Source organism: Zophobas morio, unplaced genomic scaffold (genome assembly GCF_036711695.1).
Source record: "Zophobas morio isolate AGI-343-1 ecotype UQ-CSIRO unplaced genomic scaffold, CSIRO_AGI_Zmor_V1 ptg000099l, whole genome shotgun sequence".
In the NCBI taxonomy this organism is placed as follows: domain Eukaryota; kingdom Metazoa; phylum Arthropoda; class Insecta; order Coleoptera; family Tenebrionidae; genus Zophobas; species Zophobas morio.
The window spans coordinates 363,849-389,660 of NW_026972204.1; the positions used below are offsets into that span (position 1 = coordinate 363,849).

At 27.8% G+C, this 25,812-nt stretch overlaps 4 protein-coding genes and 1 long non-coding RNA gene across 7 annotated transcripts; 2 read left to right on the top strand and 3 right to left on the bottom strand.

The window, feature by feature from the left end:
- Positions 1–573: 573 nt before the first annotated feature.
- LOC135144380 (uncharacterized) lies at positions 574–4,323 on the bottom strand. The gene is made up of 8 exons (XM_064076425.1): positions 4,279–4,323; positions 3,275–3,417; positions 2,123–2,329; positions 1,902–2,062; positions 1,679–1,855; positions 1,379–1,543; positions 728–953; positions 574–670 (listed from the first exon to the last, which is right to left on the bottom strand). Exons 4-8 carry the CDS (start codon positions 1,909–1,911, stop codon positions 574–576), a joined length of 675 nt encoding a protein of 224 aa, XP_063932495.1. The 5' UTR covers positions 1,912–2,062; positions 2,123–2,329; positions 3,275–3,417; positions 4,279–4,323.
- Positions 4,324–9,326: 5,003 nt separating this feature from the next.
- Positions 9,327–9,745, bottom strand: LOC135144388 (uncharacterized). Its single transcript, XR_010283118.1, has 4 exons — positions 9,663–9,745; positions 9,571–9,610; positions 9,450–9,518; positions 9,327–9,388 (listed from the first exon to the last, which is right to left on the bottom strand). It is a non-coding gene; the product is annotated as an uncharacterized LOC135144388 (long non-coding RNA).
- Positions 9,746–13,055: 3,310 nt separating this feature from the next.
- On the top strand, positions 13,056–14,571 carry LOC135144407 (cleavage and polyadenylation specificity factor subunit 4-like). Of its 3 annotated transcripts, none has more exons than XM_064076446.1 (7): positions 13,056–13,072; positions 13,213–13,534; positions 13,816–13,917; positions 13,988–14,103; positions 14,158–14,310; positions 14,369–14,410; positions 14,472–14,571. In XM_064076446.1, the coding sequence occupies exons 2-7, from the start codon at positions 13,312–13,314 to the stop codon at positions 14,496–14,498; spliced, it is 663 nt and encodes a 220-aa protein (XP_063932516.1). In that variant the 5' UTR covers positions 13,056–13,072; positions 13,213–13,311; the 3' UTR covers positions 14,499–14,571. The 3 variants fall into 3 exon arrangements, with proteins under 3 accessions (XP_063932516.1, XP_063932518.1, XP_063932517.1); XM_064076448.1 differs by having other exon boundaries at positions 14,372–14,410; XM_064076447.1 differs by lacking the exon at positions 13,056–13,072 and having other exon boundaries at positions 13,182–13,534.
- LOC135144408 (28S rRNA (cytosine-C(5))-methyltransferase-like) lies at positions 14,485–16,825 on the bottom strand. The gene is made up of 12 exons (XM_064076449.1): positions 16,746–16,825; positions 16,581–16,614; positions 16,284–16,398; positions 16,115–16,226; positions 15,840–15,951; positions 15,482–15,568; positions 15,371–15,432; positions 15,244–15,316; positions 15,022–15,105; positions 14,798–14,953; positions 14,622–14,746; positions 14,485–14,550 (listed from the first exon to the last, which is right to left on the bottom strand). The coding sequence occupies exons 5-11, from the start codon at positions 15,841–15,843 to the stop codon at positions 14,667–14,669; spliced, it is 546 nt and encodes a 181-aa protein (XP_063932519.1). The 5' UTR covers positions 15,844–15,951; positions 16,115–16,226; positions 16,284–16,398; positions 16,581–16,614; positions 16,746–16,825; the 3' UTR covers positions 14,485–14,550; positions 14,622–14,666.
- Positions 16,826–21,136: 4,311 nt separating this feature from the next.
- On the top strand, positions 21,137–23,756 carry LOC135144382 (syntaxin-12-like). Its single transcript, XM_064076426.1, has 9 exons — positions 21,137–21,195; positions 21,245–21,397; positions 21,446–21,542; positions 21,625–21,717; positions 21,774–21,868; positions 21,987–22,072; positions 22,123–22,194; positions 22,254–22,363; positions 23,568–23,756. The coding sequence occupies exons 1-9, from the start codon at positions 21,137–21,139 to the stop codon at positions 23,754–23,756; spliced, it is 954 nt and encodes a 317-aa protein (XP_063932496.1).
- The last annotated feature ends 2,056 nt before the right edge of the window (positions 23,757–25,812 follow it).

The window sequence follows — 25,812 nt, forward strand, 5'->3', positions numbered from 1 at the left end:
TACGAATTGATTCTTCGAAATTTTAATTAAAAGTTGACCTTAACGGGAAATTTTAAGTTCACAGTGATAAAATTATACATAATACCGTTATATCAATAATTTGTGTTGGTTCGGGCAGAATCAGCCAAATTTTTTAACTCTATACTAAAAACTTAATTTCTAGCAAATACGTGACAACTTTCAAGGCCAATACATAAAACAGGCTGGACCGCATAATAATAAGCTAATTTTTTAGTACTTTGCGCAAAATGAATTGCGGAGGACGAATTTTGAGAGCATATATCTAACGCCCCTACAAAAATACTGTGGCGTATGGCTATTTTATTTTTTCCTTATATTATTAAATTTATGTATTCGTAATATTTTGAAAAACTTATATTTCTTATTAATATGTATTATACCAATTATGAGAGCTTATAAATTTGCGCTTTTAAAATGGCTTAAAATATTACAAAAAATTGAACCTTTCTCTATTGTTTATATTTTTAATGAACTTTTTTTTTTCGAGAATTGAACCTTTCTCTATTGTTTATATTTTTAATGAACTTTTTTTTTCGAGAAACTCCGCTTTATTTATAAATATAACGCTGCACATGACTTCAGCTGCTCTCTATCATTTAAATCGCATAACGCAACGTAAAGATCGCATCTTCCAGCTTCTCTTAATGGACTATTTTTAATAATAATAATAATAATAATAATAATAATAATAATAGGATAAATGTACGGTAGTAGTCTTTCGAGAGGTAGGTGGAAGGCTTGCAGAAGACCACTGTAGAGCGCCATTTTGTTTATAGAAGCGTAAATGCACTCCGCTGGGGGCGTGAGAGTTCCGCTTGAAATAATAATAATAAATAAGGAAAAGAGACGCTGAACAGTTTCTTTAAGCCTTTCAGTTGGCGGGTGGAGACAACCATTTGGCTTATAAAAGGTTTCTACTGGTAAGCAGTCCACTGGATATGGTAAGTTAACAATAGTAAATTTTATTTATTCAATACATTTTTATAAGGACAGTAGTTATATATACGAATAATATATAACGGTTTATTATTTTATTAGTTAATATTATTTATTACAAAAGATGGGAAAGTCTTTTATTTATTTTGTAAATAAAATTTGCAAAAGTTATTTTTTATTATTTTTATTGAGTAAAGCATTTAATAGAATTTATTATTAATAAAAATAAGAAATATAAAATTAAAAAAATTTTTGTTATATAAAATATATAAAAGAAAATAATAAAACTTTTGTTTATAAAAAATTCTATAATATAATAATCTCACTATAGTAAATTAATATACACATTTAATTTTTTTTCACTAAAAATAATTATAAAATATTGAAACATTTAAAATTTCTCATTAAAGACAGTTAGCACCTTTTTTCCACCTCACGCATAAATAAACAAGACTTGCAAGGAAAGTTGAGAGCCCTTCACAGCCAATCGAAGAAGTGATACTGCACAAGTAATGCGGAAATACTTCTTCCAGTAGTCTGCTTGCCAGCTCCGCATCGTATGACACAAGCAGCGCGAGCAAAGTAGCTGTGATTCATATAAAATATTAAATAAATAATAGTGTCAGTAATGATTAGGATAGCATAATACTATTATCAATAATAATAATGACTACATTAATAATTATATTAATACATATAACTATACAATAATGACAATAACCAGTTAATAAAGAAGTTTTCTTATAAGTGCACATGGTTAGTTTGTGAAGCAATTCGTGACTGAGATGCACATGGTTGGCGTACTTTATACAATTTTTAAAATGGTATAGTAAATCTGACACGACTCGCTCAAGGATGATACACTGATCAAAACAGTTCCAAAAGCTTATAAGAAGGTCTAAATAATAATAACAATGGTAATAATAATGATAATGATAAACAACTTTCTTCCATCACGGGTTCCTGTTTTGAACTAAAAAAGAAAAGTTGCTGTTCTTTAAGAGCCTCCAGCAAACTTTTCTTATTATAAAAGTGATTGTTTTGCAGAATAAAAATAAAGTCTTGCACAAGTTTCAGTGATAAGGGAAGCTCAAGATCAACGCCACTTTTATTTATTATTATAATTATTATTATTATAATTATTAAATATCATAATTTTTATCACTTTTCACAAAATTGGCTAAAGCAAGTCCCTTCTTTCTCGCGGATTAGCCAGAGCAACGTGGGAATGATAGAAGACTCGAGTTCTCTGAAAAGCGATGTAAAGCCATTAAGAAGAGAAGTGTATTCCACGCGACCATTGGCGCATTCGGCTAACACGTGCTCGCACACAGAAGGAAGCACGCGGAGTATTCTGTAGATGTTTTTATTTCTTTTTATATATTTACTGTTAGAGGTACATATGAAGTTTCTTTAAAAGTTTTGAAAAATATTTATTTCTTTACGTATAAAAAAATATTAGGAATATTTTTATTTCTATTCAATTTTTTGAACGTCTTAAAGTTACTATTGATTATTTTATACATAACTATATTTTCATGAGCATTTTTTAAATACAAACTTTTTTTAGAGAACAATGTTTAGTTTTTCTTGTAATAAAAAAAATGTATTTTACAGCTTACATACAAAAAGTTTAAGTATACATGAAAATATTTTTTTCACAAAGTAAAAAATAATTATTTTCTATAATTATGTGAAATAATGATTTTAAGTTTTATATATTAATAACTTTTCAAAGTTATTTTTGTATACAAAAATATAAAATACATAAAAAAGTTTTGTTTATGAGTATGTAAGTTTTCCTACTAGAAAAATAATATTTTTTTTTCATAAAAATAAAATAAAATGATTTAATATAAGTAAAAATAAAAATTTTATAATGAATTTTATAGATATAAAAGTTGAAATTGAAAAAAGTTAATTTATTTTTCATAAAAACTTTTTCAAAACAAACTTTTCAATGGTACTAAACTTTTATTTAATAATAAACATAAACTTTATAATAATAAAAAACAATTAAATTTATTAGCATAATAATAAAAAGTAATTTTAAAAATATACATGTAATATATATAAACTTATTATAAAAACCAAAAAAAAGACTCATTCTCTCGTTTATAATTACGAAAAGGGAAAAAATATTTACAATATAAAAAGTTTTTATTAAATTATTTTATTTTTTAAAAATTCATAATAAAAGTTGCAAAAAAAGCTCAATTCCACTCGTTTACGGATATAAGTAATATAAATCAAAACATCACAATTATAAAAGTTAATATTTTTTGGAATTTTATTAAAAAAGTTGCGAAAAAGTTACCTCCACTCGTTAGAGGGTGACGTTAACAAGAAAAACGAGTTCAGTAAAATAGAAAATTCCTCGCTGAGTTCGTCTTTGTTATTTCCAGAATTAAATTCGTTAAACCATTTTCCAAACTCGGAATTTCTGCACGTGGAAAGTTCCTAAATAATAATTTTTTAAATACATTATATTTGAAACTTATTTTATTTAATTAATAAATTTTATACATAAAATTTAATGAAATAACAATTTTTTAATAATAAATTTTTTATGGCCTTCAAAGAAAATAATAAACTTGAATTGATAAGCTTTCCTTATCTATAATTATATTAAATATATTGATAAAATAGAAAGTTAAATCCCTTTATTGTTGCCTTTAATAATAATTATAGTAAACAAAATTCTATTCTTTTATTTAATAATAATTTATTTATTCATAGTATAAAAATATGAAAATATTATAATAATAATAAGTTAACTGCCGTTATGACTGCCTTCAATAATAATAATAAATTTAATACTATTCTATTTGATAATAACGAATTTATTTTATATATAAAATATGTCAAACAATACAATAAATATAATAAATTATTATGATAACAATCACAAAATTTATTGACTTTTTTCAAAAAATTTATTTTATTTATAAAATTATAAATTAATATAAAATAATATTAGAATTAGTTAGACGCTGTTATTAATGCTTTCAATAATAGTAATAATATAATAAATAAAATTACTTCATTATACTTAGTTATTATAAATATTTTATATGTATAATATATAAATTTATTTTTCTATAAAGTTTTATGAATATTAGAAAATTTTTAGTAAAAATTATAAATTAACAATAAAAAAGATTAAAGTCCTTTAATTTAATAATAATTATAATTCAAATATTATAAGTAAAAATTCTATAATTAATAAAATTTCAAACTGTTAGAGATATTTCTATTATAAATAAAATTTAAAGACTTTTTTTTGTTTAACAGAATTATAGTAGAATATAATAATAATACCAAACGTGTTTCGGTTACTAATAAGTACAACTCGATAAAAGTTTTGTCAAAAAAACGAAGTAAAGCTATAAGAAATAACAAAGTTAGTTATAAAAATGACAAAAAATATATAAATAGAAATATAAAAACATTCATTTTTAATAAACTATAAAAGTATATAACAAGTTAAATAGTGATCATAATAATAATAATAAAGCTCGCCGGGCTGAGTAAGAAGCTCGTCATTCACTACTGATAAAAAGTGATAAAGTTTTCGATGCTCATAACAAACTTCAATAACTTTTTTGGTTTCCAGCGAAGTCACAAAGTCTACAAAGTAGGTAAGCTGCAAAGAATTTTCCAGAACTTTTTCAAGTAGCTATTATTGTGATTATGATTACTCTGATTATTTTTTATAAATATTTTATTAATACCTCTTCACTAAATACAAAAGAAATAATATGTTGATGAGTATAAACTGGCCAATTGTTAATAGTGTACGTATTTCTCAGTGCTTTTAAGAATTCTTCATTAGAATGAACCAATGAGGTTTCTTGCAGAGTGCCGCGTAAGTGGCCCTCCAAAGACTTAATGATATAAAAAATATGTTGATATAAAAAAAAACAAAAATATTATAAAAAATATATACTTTTTGTATAAAGGAACTTTAAATAAAAGTTTAATATGATAAATTAATATAAGTAACCAATACGAATTGAAATATTAAAAAAAAGAGAAACACGATGTCAGAAAATACTTAATTTGTTCCTTTTTAGTTAAAAGATACTAAAATTGACAAATAATGCTCCAAATAACTAAAAAATACGAATAGTCTTCTTCCTTTTTTAGCGGAAAATATATAGATTGAACAAAAAAAAGTTCCTAAATAGTTTTATACATAAAAAATTTATAGAAAAATGAACACGGAAAGTTTAACGAATTAATATACTTTTTTGTCTTTAAAAAATTCCACGTGTGCCTCGCAAGCGAAGTTTTTTAAAAGGTTTGGCAACTCTTCTACCGTTAAAAGACCGAAAAAAGCTAACGAAAGCCCGAATTCGGATAAAAAGTTTCTTCATAATATTAGAAATAATAATAGCAATATTAATAACAATAATAATATACTTATTATTATATTGAGGATAAAAGTGTTGGAAGTAAAGCCATGAAGAGGGTGAGTTGACCAAGTAACATATACAGGAATGAACGTTAAGCTTTTATTATGATAATTATCATTTATTTATTCAAATACATATAAAAATTATTTATGATTTTAACGAACTATTAAAATATTTTTTATATATAAGTTATTTTTACTATTAGAAAGAAACACTTCATTATTATTATGATTACTGTTATTATAAAAATAAACCTTTTATTAATTACTATAATAAAATGATAAAAGTAACCTGAATGGAAGGCACTAACTTCAGCATGTCAGCTGAAATTTTTGGGATCTTTAAATAATAATAAAAATATTTAATATAACTTTTAATTATCCTTTACAATAAAATATTAACATTACTTGTAATAATAAAAGCAGAAGACCAGCTTCAAGCACGTCTTTTCTATAAAAAAAAATAGTAAAAAAAGTCTAAGTTTATAATAATAGAAAAAAAATTTACGGGATTTCATTTTCTAAAGCATCACATATAAACTTTAAGCTGTAGCAAACAAGAGTCTTCAGCCAATGAAAACTTTCCTCTGGCGTATTCTGGTACTTTTGGTTCAGAGGAGAATAAAAAGTTTTAAAAAAAAATATTAATAATGAAAAAAAGTATAGCGAATATAATAATATATATATGAATTATAGTATATTTTTGAAAAATATTATATTTATATACTTATTACGTAAAATTTAGTCAAGAACTTTTATGAAATTAACAAAAAACTATATAAAATGAACTCAACTAAATAAAAATAAAAAAGTTATTATAAACAAGTATATATATGAACAAGTAAACCTCAAAAAAGTAAAGCGTAACGCAAGTACTTAAGAAATCTTCATAAGTATTATAAAGTTCCCCGTTTACCTATTTTTATATATAAAAATTTTAAAATAATTACTTACTAAAATATTATAAAAAGTGTAAAAAATGAAAAACTTCCATATATTTTATATATAATATTATTATAAATATCTATTGATTCTATTATATATATAAAAAGTAAAGTTCTAGTTAAAAAGATAAAAGAAATATATAAATATAATAAATATATATTAAAATATTATAAATAATTCTAGAAAAGGATCACTTTTTTATTTTATATAAGACATATATTATAATAAATATCAATTATATATGCTCAACAAGTTTACAATTTAACTTTTTTACCGTTTGTTATTATTATTATTACTATTACTGTTATTATAATTAGTATTATTATTATATCTCTATCGAGTTTACTATCGTTTACAACATATTAAATATCATAACTATAACTATCACATATACTTTTTCAGTTTACTACCAAACTTTTCTTTTTCTATTTATTTTATATAAAGTGATTCTCCACTTGTCTCTCACCACAAATTAGTATTAATAACAAGTTTGATATCTTTTTTCACTATCTATAGTTTAGAATGTATAATGTAAAAATTTGCATAATAATATTTATTTATTATTTTGATTGTTGTAAAAAGCTTTAGAGATTTTAATAACGAAAGCAAGATAAATTCATATGTACAATATAAAAACTACAAGTGAAATTTTATAAAATATAAAAACCATTTTTCAATTTTCAAAATTTATATTACTGTTGTATCTTTTTCGATTACATAATTATTAAAATTGTTTTTAAAGATAAAGTTGTCTACAAATAACCAAATTCTTATCGATTTAGTTTTATATTATCTTAACTTTTTTTTTTTAATTAATAGGTTAATAAAGTAAATCTTTTAAGTAAATATTTTTTATAAATATTTATTGAATATATCATATTTTTATATTCATTTACTTATTAATGTTTTTTTTTCTAAGTTTTCTTGACATTTTTTAATATAATATCCATTATATTTGAAAATGTTTTTATTTTTTACTATTAATATATTTTCTGCAACTGATAAAGTTATTAAAACTACAAAAGTAAATTAAAAATTATTATAGTTATAAGTTAATTTAAGACATTATAATAACTATATTAAGTGTAATATTGTTCATTTTTTTAAATTCTACTATAGCAGAAAAATTTAATTATATTAAAAAAAAATTCTTAAAAAAAATAGAAATACGCGGAAAGCTATTAAAATAACTTTACACACCCGATGAAATTTAAAAAAACGCAGTTTTAAAACTCAAAGAGCTTAAAGGAACTTAACTGGCTATAAATATTTACATATGATAAATAATAATTGAAAAGATTCTTTCTTGTAAAGGTGTTGACTAAAGGAAACCAAAATTTGAGCCAGGAAGCCGATCCCAAAAGATCTCTCTTCCTTCAACCTCCACAAGGCAGTAGTTGTTTCCGTGGACCAATTTATACTTTGATAATATTTATTAAAAAAATTTAAAAAAGTAAAAGATTACCAAAAATCTTTAGTAAGTAAAGGTAATTGATGCTAATTATAATACAAAAATTTAAATATAATTATGTTAAAAAAAAATTCTAGAAATTTAAACGAAAAAACCCAAAGGGAAATTTTTCAAGATCAACAAATTTTGCAATGTAGTTAGTAAAATCCTCGCTTTCTTTTAAAGGAGATGCAAAAGTTTCTTGGAGGTTAAGTTCTTTTAAATTTTTTAGCAATTCCGAAAAAAGTTCTTAAGTTTAGTCATAAGTTATACAGAATAATAAAATTTTATCATAAAATTAGTACTTTTATGTGAATAGATAATTTTTATATATAAAAATTAGCTAAAAAGTAATTTTGATAAGCAAAGTTTTTAAAAACCGACTAACGGGGAAAATGAATCCCTCCTAAATAAAGCAAGATTCTCCAACGATTGTCAAGTAGAATTTTATGAAGAAAAGAACAACACAATTCGAATAGGTTTTCTTCAGGAATCTGATTTTTAGGCTCCACATCTACTCTTTGTTCTAATGATTTTTCATAATAGAATTTTATAAATAACAAGATGCAATAAAAACAATTTTAAATTAACTTATTAAGATGCAAAGTTGTGTCTTAAAAGTATGTGGTAAGTTACAATTCGTACCTTTTAAAGGTTCGAGTACGTTAAAAAGTGACGCGGAGCAGTAAAAAAAGGCAGTCCTCCTCCGAAAGGGAAGAGGCAGCTTTGATAATACAAAGTAAATTATTCGGTCTACCTTCCTTATACTATTGTTATAAATAAGTTTGACTCACTTCTAGAAAATTTCTTTTTTTTTTTACAATTACTTAAATAGGGAACAATAGAAAAAATATAAAGCTACTGATTTAACAAAGTTTATTAGCTTTTTTTTTTTCAAAAAAACCGCGTCGAAGAATTGTTGACATTTTTGCTATCTTTAAAAATTACTCATCACACTAATTTTTTTTAAAGGTTTTATATAATTAAATATGCAAATTAAAAATCCAAGTTTATGAGCTCTTTTATAATAATTGTAGCGATCATCAATAAGCTGAGCTTCAAGGTGCATTAAGCAAAGATTTCAAAGTTATTTTTTTATGCGAACCACATTTAATGTCTTTTACTAATCTTTTCGACCATTTTTAAACAAACCAGCATTTGCATTTTCTTTAAAAAAAAGATGAAAATAAGAACAGCTGGTAAAGCCTGCATTGACGCCTCCATAAAATATGTTAAGTCATATTTAAACCTATAAGAAAGTTTATTTATCTTTATTAGAAGTTCGTTTCCTTTCAGACCTTCAAAGGCAGAATCAATTTTTAAACTAAACTTATCTCTTATTAAAAACTGAAAACTTTATACCCATTTTATAAAGTTTACGAGGCTCATTTAAGATTAACTATAACAAAGGTGGAGGTAGTTAAAAAAAATTTAAATGAGTACGAACTTATAAAAAAAGAATCAATTGTAAAACAAACCAATGTCACCGCTTGGATTGAACATAAACTTATTAAGAATAGAATAAAAGGCAAAAAAAAGTTCAGGATTCTTTCGGTAGTGAATAGTTCGCACAACTAGATTTGCTATTTGGTAGATGGAAAAGAATTTAAGAGCAACTGCTAAATTAAGCAAAGTAAAATAATGTTATACAAAAATATTTAGCAAGATTCGAATTAGTACCGTGTACGATATAACATATAAAGGTGGAGCTTGGTTTATTCCCAAAGGAGACAAATGAAAAAAGTTTCTCTATACAATTTAAGTTTCGTAACTATTTATAATAATTATGAATAAACCTTACCACATAGCAGTTCTCTGTTTTTAAAAGAAAGTGTCTCTGTCTGTAACACGAATAACTGATTGCAAGTTGACAGTTTTAAAAGCGTAAAGTACCTCACTTGCCCATTTTTTTAGCGACCATCGCTCTCTCCATGCTTTAAACAATATTTTATTTACTTGAGTCGCTGAATTGCAATCCATGCTTAAACTTGAAACAAAACAAAACCCGTGAGCAAACTCTAAAACGAGCTCTTGTGTGCATCCTGTGCCCTTCCCTTGCTTAGCTGATGGCCAAGCAGGAAAAAAGGTGGACAGAGTTATAGATGTTCCTCAGAACTTAAATTATTACATATAGAAAAAAAGCTCTTATGTAAGTAGCAGTCTATCGAGTATTTAAGACTAAATTAACTCAACTCGGGTTGAGACAAACGCCTGTTAGCTTCGAATTTAAGCTTACTCAAGATGAAACCAGTAAGTTTTTAAAAATAAAGTTAATATAATATAAAGTCTTTTAAATTAGTAGGCAACTAATAATTCCAGTGTAAGTTTTTATTATATTCCCAAGTTTTTTATATTCATAACCTCGAGCGTTGACCATTCTTCATAGTGTTGTTGATCTCTGCTGTCTTTTACAGTTTTTGCTATTTTTAAGTTCGTTTAACAATTTCCCATAAAAAATTAAGTAGAAAAAAACATCTTTTACAACTTTTTATCTTGTCTAAATTAAATGGTTTTACAATAAATGTATAAATCGCCATTTACTTTAAAGAAGTAAGAGCTGTTCATCAAATATAAATACTAAGAAACTCCTAATTTTTAAAAATTTATTTGTGAAAAACGACATTAGCGCAAACTTATTCATATGAAAACTTTGTGTTTTGTCACTAAGTTTTTTATTACAGTACCGTTATAATACATATAATTTTACTACATTCAGATTATGAATAAAACTTTAAGTTCATAACTAAATTGCTCGCAAGGATAAAAAAAGGAAGCCGTGTTATTTACTTAAGTATATATATTCTTTAGGAAGTGAGTGTTATATAATTAATTTAGTTCACGTTTTCAATAAATTAACTTATATTGATATATTCTCTTAAAGCAGTGGTCTTCCAATTATAAAAAACCATCTAGGTAGTAAATAATGCTCTTTGTGTGTTTTTGCTCCTTAGTAAGAATAGAAGTTTTTGTATAACAGTACTTAAGTTGCAGTCTTGGCGTTAAAGTAAATGGGTAAGATGCTCCGTTGCTTTTGCTAAGTTCAAGATTTATTCTAAGTCTTTTGCAATTAAGGGGACTGTGCTTTATGTAGGAGTAACTCTGGGTTTTTCAGCATATTACAATGTACAACTGGCCTTATCTAACTTTATTTGTTATTACAGTTCACTAAACAGTAAGATTTTAATAAAGAAACAAGAGTCATAATACTTGCTTGTCTTTCGTATTACCCATTTGACCTATCATAAGTGATAAAGGTTAAATAACTGGCTTCTTTTATCAAGGTAAAGGTGGACCTTTAGTTTAGGCCATTTCTAAGGACCACCTTAACTTTAGCAATTTTTTTTTCGTCTCGGGTAAGACGTGCACTGCCAGTTCTCTAGTAAAAATGTTAAGTTTGTGTTATTTAGTTCCAAGGTATAAAACCTTGGAACTGCAGTATAACGCGTTGACCGAGGTTCTCCGTTCTTAATATTGATTTTATTTCTGCAATCCTTGCAAAATTATTGTAGGAGAAATATAAGTTAACGTTTTAAAATGTTGTTACGAAAATTCCCATAAAAAGACCTTTCCACTGAACCCTGCCCAATTTCTAAAAAATTCAACTAACGTATTTTAAGCCAGCTATTAACTTAGTGGAAGCTGACCGTCTAATAATTTCGGAAAAACCGGGTTAACATTCGAAAAAAGATTTTAAAGAGCTTTAGTTATTGTTGACCGTCATGTTTTGAATATTGACGATACTTTAATAGTAAGGTTTTAAAATGTCCAAAGATAAGTCGATTTAGTTGGTTTAGTTAAAAATTAGAGTGCTTTTCCGTTGAAAAGGAACTTTCATAAGTTTAACTTTCAAACTTAGGGACTGTTGTTAGCTCTGTCTCATCCTTGTAACTAAACAAAACTTTTATATAAGCATAGAAATTATTAGTAATAAAGGTCTATGCGACAGTAAATAAACGGAAATTGAAGGCTTTCCAACAGTTTACGCCGGCTAAAGAATAAGAATAGCAAACTAAAACAAATTTATATATTACCTTAAATTATTTATAAAGTTGAACAGTGGAATTACGTGCAAGCTGAGAACTACAAAGAAGAATCTTGACTTTCAACTCATATAAGATAGGGTTTTTGTCAAAAATACTCATCGACTTTTTTAAATTTCTAAAGCTTCTCACTTCCATACACAAAGCCTATTTGAAATATAAAGGTGTTTGAGGCTACATATGAGTTATACCTATACCTTTTTTATTATTAGCCATATTTTTTTTAGTAAACAAAAATACTGAAATCTCACAATTTCGATTAGTGTTTTTTATCTATTACCATGCAACTATAAATTAAAAACTTTCGCCTTTAGCGCGTTTACAAAAATGAAACAATAACTTAACTTAAGTATGTTCCTATCCAAACTTTAGTTAAACCAAAATTTTTATATAGCCTATAACCTTCGTGGTTAACAGGTCGAGGTACTCTGGCGAGACCTAAAAGCATGGGATTCCTGCCTTAGCAAAACGCATAACAAAGACACCAACTTCCTTGTATCCAACTAAAACGCCGGAAAGTAAGAACTGTTCCCGATGCTCATCTATTTCAAGCGTTTAAAAAACCAAAAAATTTGAAAGAGTGATATATTAAGCCGTATATTTAAAAAGACTTAATCATAGTAGGTAAATATTATGACAAAAAGTAAATATTTATTAAAAAAATTAAAATAGGCGAATACTTTATCTTAATTAAAGTAGGTGAGATATGAAGTAAGGTTGTGTTTAAAACAGTGAGTAGAGAGGTTTCAGTAATGTGTAGACAACACGGAACACGGTTTAACTTTTATTTTTTTAAACTACTATTTTTACCTATCAAATAATTAATACTAATAAAAAGTATTGAGTTATCTAAATACAAATTTTATTTCATTATTATTCTTTTTATCAGCGCATGTTTACTATGTAATATAATCACAAAGTTTGCACTTGCAATAGGTGTAATATTAGTAACAGTTGCTTTTAAAACAGGCTATTCAGTTTCTGAAAAGGCAAAAGAATTACTTTCATTAAAAGGCCACAGCTATTTTATATCTTCAATTCTTTTTGCTCCAAATCTTTTCTCATAGCTTATAATATTAACTTTAATCATAGATAAATAAAGTACTCCCGCCCAGAGAGTCAGCGAGCAGAAAATTTAAATTAAAAGACAAGTTGCCAGGTAAAATATGGTAGTAGTGATCACGTTACGCGAGCCAATAATAAAAGATGTTTAAATTTTTCACGCTACTTGTACTGTGTAAGTTATTGGCTGGCTGCTATAAAGTATTTCTGCTTAGTTCTGTATAGGCATTATAATACGACATGACATCTTGAATCTTTTTTTTGCAACCTTTACTTCATTATATAATATTATATATTTTATTGAAGAATATTTTTAATATTAATTCTACATATTTTTGTAGGCTAGCCCCCACTTTGGAACTTTGCTCTTTTTTTTAATTACTATTATTTTACTATAATTACTTGCAACTAGCACCCTGTGTGCTTATTATACACAGAAAATGGAGTCAATAATAGCAAATCTTAATGATGTCACTTTTAAAATAGAAGTCCTACTTAACCGACAGATTGGTTTAGGCATTTCACTTTTTGATAAAATGGATAAGATTAATGCAGAGAAGTGCAAATATTTTGTTAAGGGCGGCTGTTCTAAAGGCTCATCTTGTCCTTTCCGTCATATACGAGGCGTTAAGTCCACTGTTGTCTGTAAGCACTGGATGAGAGGTATCTCGAGTTAAATTATTAAGACAAAGTCTGTTGTTCTCTTCGATATTATTAATACTACCCATAAAGTTTTTTACTTTTTTTTTTTTCAAATTGTTGAAAATTCATTTTCAATATAAATTCTGTTTTTGTAAAGGGATTTTCTGTTTTTTAGTGTGACTTGCGTCTCAGACTTCTTAGTTGGATCTATTACTTTTAAAAATATTATAAATTTTTTTGCCTCTCTATAACTCCATCTTTATTTAATAATATTAAAAGTATTTATCACTTAATTTTTTAAGGCCTTTGTAAAAAAAGTGATATGTGCGAATTCTTGCATGAATTTGATTTATCCAAGATGGCGGCTTGTCATTTTTATTCCACTCATAAAGAATGCAGTAACGGTATTCGCTATTTATTATATTAAGAGCGTAACTTTCCACCAGCTCTACGAATCTTATTTCTTTTTTTTAGGCACCGATTGCTTGTACTTGCATATCGATCCTGACTCGCAAATGAGCGAGTGCGCTTGGTTTACTCGTGGATTTTGCAAGCACGGCCCTTCGTGCAAGCATCGTCATAATAAAAAAGTTTAGTAATTTATCATAAAATCTAGCAAAGATCCAATTTAACTACTGAAAAAGGTGATGTGTCAAAATTATTTGTGTGGTTTCTGCCCATCCGGACCAGAATGTAAATTTACACATCCGAAATGGGACATTCATAAAAGAGATGGAGAAGAAATCGACGATGATGAGCAAATCGACGAGCAAAATTCTCGTAATTTTATAGATCAGGTTTTACTTTTTTTGTTGTGTTAAATTATTAGTAATTAATCTCCGTTAAAATTGAAAGCAGCCCCTCAGATGTAAACGGCCCAAGGACGGAAGTTTCGAGGTATCATAAAGCCTCTACTTGATATACAACTGAATTGCATAAACAATTTATTCTGTTTCAGGAGATCGCGTCACCGCCCCCGCAGTGATTTATATATAATAAAAATTTAAATGGGAGCAATTTACCAAACTTGAAATAGCCTTTATAGAAAACAATAGCGAAATTTTATTTTGAACTTTAAATAATTAATAAAATAGGCAAAATAATTTACTTGATAAAATATTCACTCCAAATTATAGTTAACTTCATTCAAAATTCACTTTTTTTGAAAAAGAGCCACAAAGAATCCATTAGCACCATCAACAGGTGACACTCTGACAACTTTTTTTGCATCTTCTATAAAATTAAAATGATATATATTGTTATATAAAATAAAATAAACTATACCCCCCAAAACTGCTTCATCGCCTCGCCGGTGCCACGTGGGTAAAATTGGGGCCAAAACAAACTTTTTTTGAAGAGACAACGCTATCTTCACCACCGATTCGTTTTCCTCTACATGAATTGAGCACGTGGAGTAGCACACGCGTTGTACAGAAGGAACTTTTATTTTTATTATTATTATGAATATGATTATTATTATTATTATCATTATTGTATTTGAGATTTACATTGAAAAGCGTGAAGAAGAAGAGAAAGTTGAAATGCCGATAATCTTTTCAAGCGGTTCGTTTTTTGAATTTTATTATCATTATCTATTCATTATTTAACTTTTACTATAATAAAAATAAAAAAGTTATAATATACTAAAAAGTTGGCCAACATTTAAATAAAGAAATTTTAAAAGTTTTCTTTTAAAATAAGGGTAAGTAAATGATGATGATAATAAATACCATCCGTTTGTAAATTATGCCGGCCAACAATCCCCGAGCCGGAACAGGAGGGGTCCACTAAAATATATCCAACCTGTTATCATTATTATTACTATTATTATTACTATTATCAAGTATTAAAAAAGGCCTTAGCATATTGAGGGTCCCACGGATCCACTTCCAGAAAGTTCTGAAGTTTCGAGACAACGCCTTAAACAGTTCAAATCATTATATTTATAAAGTAAAGTAAACGAGTTACAAGTAACGCCAGCGCGGGCATGGAGCTTTCGTAAAGTCTTTAAACGGTTTTTATTAAGATCAAAAGCATATATAATCCCTGTATTGTCTATAATTAAATTAATAAAAAAAATATTACTAAGATAATAATATAATAAATATATATGTTACGTATAAATTAATTTAAAATATAAAATTAACAACAGTTTATTTTGTAAAAAATATTTTACAGAAACTACTTATATTAATAATAAAAGTTTATAGACTATAATTAAGAAAAAAAGCGAAATATATTAAATGAAGTATATATAAAAGTTTAGCAACTTTTTAAATAAATTATTCTAATATATAAGGAGTGCAAATAATAATAATGATAGAACTCATAAAAGCTGCAAGATGGGAAGTTTTATTTCCCGGCGCTGCGCAGGCGTCAATAACGGAAGATCCAATGGGCGGACGTAGCACGTGCGCAGGAAAGCAGCTGGCTTTATCCTATAAGTGAAAAAATTTTAATTTCCTTTTTTTAATGTTGGCTTAAAAGTTATATTTTTTTAAGTTAATACATAATTATATAAAATATATTTTACTATAATACACTTACACACTGTTTTTGCGGAATTTTGAATCAAACTTAATTTTTATATGATTTTAAAACCTGAATTATAATGAGACCTTCCTTGTAAAAAAAGTCTTCGTGCAGATCAGCGCTCGCAGGAAGTATAAAAAGATCATTCAAAAGCGAGTCTTTTGCAAAATGTTTCTTTTTTCTTTTATAAAAATTAAAAAATCAAAGTTAACAGAATGCACTAATAGTAATAATTTACAATTCCCCTTGAAAATAATTCTCTATGAAGATAAAGCCCGAACTTTTAAAGTGGTCGAACACCGCCGTAATAGTTGTTTTTAATAAATTAACTCGCACGTAACAAGGCAAAGTCGCTACATAAAAATAATTAAGTTTAATTCAAAAATAAAGAGAAGCTTAAAATTTATAATTATACTAAATTACTTAAATATTAAATTTAAAAAACTAAAAGAAATTTATATAAATCAATTTTACAAATGATTTAGTTAAGCAAATATAAAACCAACAAAAGTATATTAAAAAAGGCGTTTCTTACCAAAAGGGGGTAAGAGATCCGTAACAGTTTTTACCTATAAAAGTTTACAAACAAAAATGCTAGAATAAAAAAATATAAGGAACAAAAAACATACTTTTAAACTCAACAATTATAAATTAAGTAAACAATTCAATAGTATGTATAAGAAGTATTTATAATAATAACATTTTTATTTAATTTTAAACGCTGCAAGGCTACTTGAAGACCATCTTTATGCTTATTTAAGATATATTTATAGCGGCCACCACAACGTAGGCCACCTCCAAAGAGAAAATCATAGATAAGGACGAGTGATAAATTCCTTTGAAACTAAATAGTATCTCTTAAAAGAAAATACTTCATAAGTTAAGCAAGACTATTAACTTACAAAAGAGAGATGAGACAGACAAGCAATTTGTAAAATTTCTTTAATCACTAAACGATCTAATAACAAAAGTCAGTTATTTAAAAACAACTAAAACTAATAACGTTAAGCATAAAAATTCATATTAAGCAATACATTTTAGAGATTCGCAGACAAGAGCATACAATACTTTCTTATTAGTATCTTTAGAATTTAAACAAAGAGTTTTCGCTGAACCCTTACAAAGTAATATCGAGTCGAGAATCTTTTAAATAAATTAATTTTTACAATAAATAAATTGAAAAAGGCTAACCTTTGAAGCTGATAGGTACAACTCCTCCATAACATAAAAACTCAAATAAAAAAGTATTGTAATGAAGCAAACTAATTTAGACAAAAAAATTTTATAACCATAAAATTATAAGAATACGCACGTGGTTTATAAAATTAAATTTTACTCAAACTTACAACCTTAAAAAGTAGGCTGTGTTTTTACTTAGTACGAAGAACACTTTATCTAATAGCTAGCGTGTTAACCTATCTCCCTGCCCTTTTGGAAATGTAAGTGATCTTAACTTTTTTATATATATTTTAAAAAGTACTTTGAAGGCTATATTAGAAAAAAAAGAAAAGGATGGCAAACTTTTTAAAGTTAAATACCATTTGGGCTATAGGGGATTTCAACTTTGTTAAGAAGGAATGGGGATACATTTTACAGTTTAAGTTGCAAAAAAGTATAACAGCTGTAATATGGCAAAACGATAGATAGATATATAATAGTAATTTTTTCTTTTAATCTAGAATGTATACTTTGAATAAAGATAAATTTGGAATAATTTTAGAATTTGGACTATCATAACTATTTAGTTAAAGGATTTTAAGTTAGCTTCGTACAGCGTGAAACTACTTCTTATTACTTATAGCATATTTTTTTTATATTAAGTTCCAAACTTTCAAGAGAGATTTGTGTTGTAGAGTATAATCTTAATCCTTTACGTTATATTTTTGTGGACAAATTACTAAACCTGACGAAATTTAATTATGCAGGTTCCTGGGTTACGTTAATGGAGCTCTGTATATTCGGTTAAGGTGACAGTAAAAGTAATTCCAAATTATTAAGCATTCTTTTTTAATAAACTGTTGTTATATAGAAAGTTTAAAGTGAATAATACGTTGGTTCTAAATTATCAACTTTAATTATAGAACGGTGCTCTTAACATTTCTGTCGAATTTTATATTATAGTTATACTGAATAAAAATATTTAATAACTCCCATTTAAAACCATTTGCGAGGACCTAGCTATTTACAAACTTAAGGAAATAAAAAAGGAATATCATTAATATAATATGAGAAACTTGGGCTCCTTTATCTCTTATCTCTTCTTACAAAATTGAAGAGACTTAAAAATAAAACTTACATACTTTACTTTTATTTAGTTATTTTAATTAGTTATAAATGCATTAAGTGTTCCAAAAAAGTTGACCAATTTCACCGTATTATGGCATCCCTGTAAAGAAAAATACAATTTAAACAGTTCAAAAAAGAAGAGAGTGACCCTTAAAATTACTTTGTAGTGTCTGAACTTTCTACTTTCCTTAGAATTTAGCTGTAACGATTCTTTTAACAAGTTTGCCGAAAAAAGTTAAAAATGTGGAAGATAGGTGGTTTTGTGCTTGCAAGAGAAAATAACTTTCATTAAAAATAAAATCAGAAAATTCTAAAACCTTTTTTTAATATGTAAATACTTCGTAGCGTTTTTTAGTACATCGTACTTTCTTTTCCTGGATAAACTCAAAGTTTTATTACTTAAGTAGGGGTGAAAAGAAGTTATATCTTTAGAATGTTGTAGTTACACCTTATTAATTAATGCGTGGCAGCTTAAATCCTACTACCGTTTTTTTTCTCGAGCGAAACCCGAACTCAGCGATGAGGGGCCGCTCTTAAAGTTGAGGTGCCCAAGGTGTTAAGTTTCTCATGACTCCGAAAAATGGATGCCCTCCTTAACGGTGCTCTTCCCATTTGTCTGGCAGCGATGTTGTGTTTAAAAATTGCTTATATATTAAAAAATGCCTATAGAGTACCCCATAATGGAACTTGGTTTGTCGCGCAAGTACTGCTCATTACGCATGATAGTGATTCCTGGACCTCCGTCTAAATGCATGTTGCCTTGCTGTTGCCAAGCTACTTTGTTTGTTACCGACGAGAGTATACAACTATTTCTCTTAAGGGCCTCTTGCAGGGTTTTTAAGAGCGTCACTAAGGTGCCACTTTATTAATACCTTCAAGAGAAGCCCAGCAACATCAGAAATTTTGCAAGGCATGTTCGATGGTTTATTACCATTTTGACTTTCATTGAAGCCATCTTTTTCACCCCCGCGAATTGGAACAGAGTGAATCAATGATATTATTGGCTGTTCCTGCCTTAATGCGTCCGTAGTCATCGCTACAGCTTTAGTTTTAATTTTACCACCACTTTTATTATTAATTAAATAGATTCTTTTATAAGATGATGAGCTCAAAGTTTTTTTTTTTAAAGGATTTTAAACTTCTCTTCCCTCTGGCTCATCTTTAAATTTTTTTAACATTATTTAAGCGCTACCATTTCAGTAAAGTGCTAGCGTAATAGCCATATTATAGTCCAGTATGCTGGCCATTTATAAAGCGTAATGGTCAACTTTCGGTGTAATAAAATCGTGAACTGGGAACTTTTCTTTAAAAAGCGCCAATTCGCTTATATAACTTTTAGTTCTTCTCTAATAGTTTTAACCGAATCCATTTTTCGAGCTGGGGAAGCGTATATCTTTCTTTCCTTATAACTAAATGCAGATGAGGAGACCATAACTGAAAACAAAAAAAATTATATATTTTGGTGCGTTGCTGCGTCTTAATTTAAGTACTTAGACCCATTCTTGTCCCTCTTGGATAAACTTACTTACTTCAAAAATAAGCTAACTGCTTTTTCACCTATATTTATATGATTTATGGTTGTTACAGTTATGGTAAAGGTGATAATATTTTTATAGGGCTATAGGGCGTTAAATGTCAAATTTGTTTTGGCCTCTCCTCAAGATTACATTGCGATTCTTGACACTCGCGAATAGTGTAATGTGATTAATAAATAAACTATAATAAATATAGTTATGGATGCTTGTTTTTATTGTGTAAACATGTATTTCTACCAGCTATTCTAGAACTTTCTAGACTTTTTGCTAATGCTAACGTGTAGTATAATGCTTGTATACTGCCAAACCGTTGTGGGAGACCCTCCTAGCAGAGAAGCTAAATCCTAAGTCTTGTAAAGTGATACTAATTTTTAATACACAATATTTTTCTTTGTAATGTTGTTTTTCTTGAATAATCAGTAGAAATTTTGCTTGTGGTATGCGAACATAAACAGGTTTTTAAAGTTAACTGTGGAGAAAGCCTGTTGTGATAACCAAAATTAGTGAAAGGATGCTTCCGATTTTAAAAATCCTGGAAGTCTTTAATTGTACATGGACATACTTTTCTGTGTATTTCAACCCTAGCATTTGATGGAAACCTTTAGCGATTAGCTAATATTATTATAATTTTCGCTCTCATTTTATCGAACTACAAAAAATGCAAGTAGGTCTATTAATCTCTAATCGAGGTTTTTTTTTAATAGTTTATGTGTCTCTATGACTGCACAGAACTTAGTGGATAAAAAAGAGAATAATAAAATAAAATATTAAAACTAAACCAACTTTGCTGCAAGTATTTAGCTAGTTCTCTTCCCGACCACAGGCAAACATCTGCCTTGAGCCGAGAGCTATACCCTCAAACGTTAATTTAAGCTCACTTTTAAAATTTATCGGATGAAGTTAGCTTGTAGTCGAAGTGAAATTTTACTTGACTTTCTCTTTAAATTTGATAACACTATATACCTTAATAGGCCATACTTAACAAAATTTAGTTAACAAAAAGCTGTCTTCGAACAATAACAGCATATGGGCCTGCCTAAGTCATTATGAAATGGTAAACTGTTAAAAAAAATAACATTTTCTTGTACTGTTCAAAAAATTAGTTATAAGTTATAAATTGTAATATGAAATTAATTAAAAGGTGAATGTAAGCAGTTTTTGAAAGGGATAGCCTGTCTTGGGCTTCCCTTTCATACGGCCATACCATGTCAGACCAACTATCAGCACCGGAGTTTTGCTTCTTTTTCTTCGATTTTTTTTCATTTTACCTATGTCATTTGCAAATATCGATCAAGAATCAAACTTTCCTTCTAATATTATTGAAATTGGGTTTTAATTGAAAATAAAATTATATTTAAATTATATGATATTTTTTCAGTTTTCAGGAAGAGGAACATCTCAAAGAATATAATTTTTGCGTTGACGAAATTTCCAAAAATATAGATCTTCTTTCGGATAACACTGACTTTTTACAAAATATAACACTTCGTGTTGGCCAAGAAAAGAGCTTAAATAGTTATCTGGAGCAAATGTTTATATTTTTTATATATAGTAATTAATAAACTTACACTACTTCTAGCCAAGAACTACAAAATGCATCAACTATAATTGCTAAGGAAACTGCTTCTTTAATAAAAAAACTTCAGAGGCTTACATTAACTCCCCCAAGACTAGAGGTTAATATTTTAATATTAGCATAACGTTACAAATAACTGTGTTCTCATAAGTCCTCTAAAAATTTAATGGAATTTTGCAAAGCATAAAAAGAGACTGGTTCAAAATAAGTTATACAAAAGATTTGCAGAGCGCTTGGAACGTTTTGAGGCCGCTCAAAAGGCACTTATTGTTAAGGTCTTATTTTCAAATAACTATTTTTTTCCTAGTAAATTAACATTAGTTCTTCTTAGGAGAGAGGCCAAGTAGATAAAGCTAAAATATTAATTCAAGATCAAGACGAATTTTCTTCTGAAGAGCTAAACGAGAGTCAGAGACTGCTTCAGGAGTTGAGTAGTTGTGTGTTTTAAGTGTTTTAATAATGAATACATTTTGCTCTAAGCAATATTTTTTTATTGCCCATTACGACTAACTTGTAGGTTTTATTAATTTTATATATTATTAAGTAATAAACAGACCACTCTTAGTTGGGATTTACAAAGTAATGAAAATTTAATTGCAAAAAGAGAAGAAGAAATAAAAGAGCTTGAAAGTAATAACATATATTATATAAAAAGTTAACTATTCTAATGCACTATAAAGACGCCATTGTTGAAGTAAATGGAATATTCAGAGATCTCAGCAGTTTGATTCACGATCAACGATTCCTTGTCGGTCCGCATCCTTTAAAAATTTCTAAAGTTAAAAAAAAAAAAGTTTTGGTTGTACCGTAGAGGACATAGAGTCCAACATCCGATCCGTCTCGGACAATGTTAATCAAGGCACTGAGGAGCTTAGGCGGGCTCAAGGCCATCAAAGAAAGTCGAGGAATAAGATGTGCCTTGTGCTCTTTATATTATTGATTACTCTGTGTTTAGTCGTAGTGGTCGTCTTTCTGAAAATTAAAAGCTGATTTCGCTAGTAATTTATAAAACACTTCTTTTAGTCATAGTACTCAGCTAGTTTTATATTTTAGGTTAGAAATAAATGAATTTCACTTGCGACAAGAAATTTTGTGTTCTTTTATAAATATTCTGTTGTATTGTTTCAACAATTTATATAAGCCTTTTAATAAATTTGTGGGATAAAAAGCACCGTAGAGGCTTTTTAAGTATAACTTCAGATTTTCATTATCTAAACACATAATACTTAAACCGAAGTAATCAATTTTTTATTAAAATTGATAGTCATCTATTAACTTTAAATAAGACTCTTTTATATAGTTTTGACTTGTGTAAAAAAAGATCCCTATTGTGCGGCTTAACTTTTTGTTAATTTAGCTATATTTTTTACTTACCATAAAATAGTTGTAAACTTACATAAAACTTATATAATTAAGATAATAATTAAGGGCTATTACTTGCTAAAACGGCTTAATTTTGTAAGTTCAGTGGGATTGATCACGTTAAGGACGAGTAATAACAGTTCATTTTATACATAAAAAAGTCATAAAGCAAGTTTTCTTTAATTTCTACCTTAATACCTTTTATTTAAAAACCATTACAATAAAAGTGTGTTGACATATCGAATGTAATTGTTACAATAATTAGCCAACAAATAAAATACTTTTGTTTAAGTCAAGAAGCGATGAGAGTAAGGAGCAATACTAACATTAATCTAGCGATAGGCCTTACAGCGGACCAGCTAATTAGTGCTTTATAAGCGCAGACATTTTTATTGGGTTTGCAACAATATTTTTGGCAACCAGTATTTCGGGTAATATACATCCCTCCATCTCTTGCAATCTAGGGGCCCGCCACACTGTATGTATATATATGCTAGTAACCTACACGTCATTGTACAGTACTTATACTATATACTAGATACTATCGTATAGCAAGTAGCACTATTCACTACGACCCTAATCACCAAGCGGCGAGTCAGGTATCATAGCTACAAGCACTAATAGCTTTCGACAAGCATATAGTACAAGTACCATACCGCACCGGCTCGATCCAAACGACCAGTTAGTTAACTATACAAAGCCGTATGGTATTGCATAGCACCAGCATTGGTGTCTCATGGGAGTGAGATAGTGTTAAATGCAGTCACTCATAGCATACGCCTTTCTAAACAAAAGCCTTCGCACGCCGTTAGTGGCTTACAAGCAGGAGCACGCACGCCGCTTAGCTGATTCCGTAAACCTGGTAGTCAATTACCCAAGTCTAGTTCCACAGCTATCCCGTTGCTTTTTACTGAGGATTGTGTGCGGTCTTTTAATGTATCCCAGCGCATAGTATTAAAACTTTTGGCCATTAAAAGTAGTTACCACGTTACATTCCCTAATTATTAAGTGCAGCATTTTTCCGTACTTTTAATATAATTTTGCCTGTTTTTCTTCTGATTTCTGGTTAACAGTTTTATAACATAACGTTAATGCATGTAAACCATTGGGCTAATATCGCTGAATGTTTTGTGCTGCCGGTACCAAACATTTTGCCATGTTTTAAAATAACGTTTCAATGATATTGTTTAGAAAGTCAAGTTCTTTTAACGCATATCGGTAGTCTATAAAAATGTTATGTTATAGTTAATTTAGTTTGCGCCAGTCGCAGATAAAAGTAGAGTCTTTTTAAAACAGATAACAGAGTTTCCAGTATATTGTATTTTCTTAAATTTTAAAAAAAACTACAAATCAAACATTTTCAATGGCGCATTCACTTTTAAACGATTAAACGCGATAATGTATTTTCCTTAGCAGTAATAGATATCCGAGGATCCTATTGAATATACATTAACTACAATGCTTTATAACGCTTTGTGTCTTTAGCTCGTCAAGCAATTGCTGATACACATACACCACCGTAGGTTCTGAATTGACCACATTTAATAGTTTGCGTTGCGCATATAAAAGTAAAGGAGTTGAAAGGCGACTCTGGATTAGTATAATAACCAATTTTTTTTTTATTTAAAAAAATAATAAACAGTATTAATATTAATTATATACTTATACCTACAAGTTTAGTCTAATAATTACTTTCATTCAGGGATGTGGTCAGTGCTGTTTTCATCATAACTGGTTGGGGTAACTAATAAATATTCTTCTTTTATAATTCGCTTGTCTGAAAAAAACTTACGCCCCTTCTTTTGCTGGTATGAGCTTATCTTTAAAAAAATTTTAAGTTGTGTGATAACGTGTACAACTTATTTTTGTATGGAAAGAGTAGACTTTATGATTTCGCAATTATTTCACTGGGTGACTCATTTAAACCTTACTGTTAGTAGCACTTGTAAAGGGGTTATAATGTTTATAGTAATAAAATTTAGCTGTCAACTTTACTTTCATTCTTCAGTTTTAAGTTCGTTCATTTTTTTAAGCATTCTTTTATACATAAAATTTATTTTTAACGAAAAAATAGATTGTAAAATTCGCAATTCATGGTAATATGAGCGACTCGTTATTACTAAATATCTTACTTCAAATATTATACATGTAAAGACATAGAAAACTTGGTTTTCTTACTGACCCATAATTCTTTCACTTGGATAAAGTAACTTAATTCGACTGCGTAAGGAGCATCATTAAAAAACACGCTACCGTTCGTGGTGCTATTGACTAACTATATACCAAATGAGATTAGTTTATAATAACTTATTACTGCCCCCATAAGTATAACTTTCCTTATCTTGATTCCACAGGCCGTAGGTTTTCGAAAACTTGTATACTATAGACAGCAAAGTAATATATAGATATAAAGTATATTGTAGACAATAAAGCATATAGTACAAGAAAGTGTTCAAAGTACTAAAAGACACTATAGATTTATTTGATTATTATACACTCCTAGACGCAACACAAACAAAGAAAAGGAAAAAAACTGCAGGGGGTACACGAACCAAATTAATATAATCACATGAGTGCTTTCCTTGAACCACTACCCTCATACTTTAAACAAAAAATATTTCTATTAAATTATTTTTGTGAATATTTAAATTTGGTAGTTCCAAAAACGTAACCTCAGACGCACTTGTGGTTTAGTGTTTACATATAATTATTTATATGGTTTATTAAACGGCCTGATAACGTATTTCCATATTTACTCAGTGTCAGCTTTTAATTTTTCATGGTTAAGTTAGCAACCTGGGCTAATTTGCTCTATAGCTATTGGGTTAAATTTCATGCTAACTATTTTTTTTCTAATTAGCTTTTTGCAAATTAGCCAATTTAATAAAAATTCAAAAGTTACCATATTTGGTCACGCTTAACATGTGAGAGTTTATGATTGGTTTATGACATTAATTAATTATATAAAACACAGTCTAACTTTTTTCACAGCTAATCCGTGGGTCTTG

What these genes read in the sequence shown, in the direction of transcription:
- LOC135144407 (XM_064076446.1), top strand. Translation starts at nt 13,312, where the DNA reads ATGGAGTCAATAATAGCAAATCTTAATGATGTCACTTTTAAAATAGAA. An exon ending in TCATAAAGAATGCAGTAACG is followed by an intron (nt 13,918 to 13,987) that starts GTATTCGCTATT and finishes TCTTTTTTTTAG; the next exon opens with GCACCGATTGCTTGTACTTG. An exon ending in AGCATCGTCATAATAAAAAA is followed by an intron (nt 14,104 to 14,157) that starts GTTTAGTAATTT and finishes CTACTGAAAAAG; the next exon opens with GTGATGTGTCAAAATTATTT.
- LOC135144380 (XM_064076425.1), bottom strand. An exon ending in GAAAACTTCTTTATTAACTG is followed by an intron (nt 1,544 to 1,678) that starts GTTATTGTCATT and finishes TATGAATCACAG; the next exon opens with CTACTTTGCTCGCGCTGCTT. An exon ending in CCTCTCGAAAGACTACTACC is followed by an intron (nt 671 to 727) that starts GTACATTTATCC and finishes TATTAAAAATAG; the next exon opens with TCCATTAAGAGAAGCTGGAA.
- LOC135144382 (XM_064076426.1), top strand. Translation starts at nt 21,137, where the DNA reads ATGTCATTTGCAAATATCGATCAAGAATCAAACTTTCCTTCTAATATT. An exon ending in TAACTCCCCCAAGACTAGAG is followed by an intron (nt 21,543 to 21,624) that starts GTTAATATTTTA and finishes AATTTTGCAAAG; the next exon opens with CATAAAAAGAGACTGGTTCA. An exon ending in AGAAATAAAAGAGCTTGAAA is followed by an intron (nt 22,073 to 22,122) that starts GTAATAACATAT and finishes TGCACTATAAAG; the next exon opens with ACGCCATTGTTGAAGTAAAT.
- LOC135144408 (XM_064076449.1), bottom strand. An exon ending in TGCCCGCGCTGGCGTTACTT is followed by an intron (nt 15,433 to 15,481) that starts GTAACTCGTTTA and finishes GAACTGTTTAAG; the next exon opens with GCGTTGTCTCGAAACTTCAG. An exon ending in GCATAATTTACAAACGGATG is followed by an intron (nt 15,106 to 15,243) that starts GTATTTATTATC and finishes AATAATGAATAG; the next exon opens with ATAATGATAATAAAATTCAA.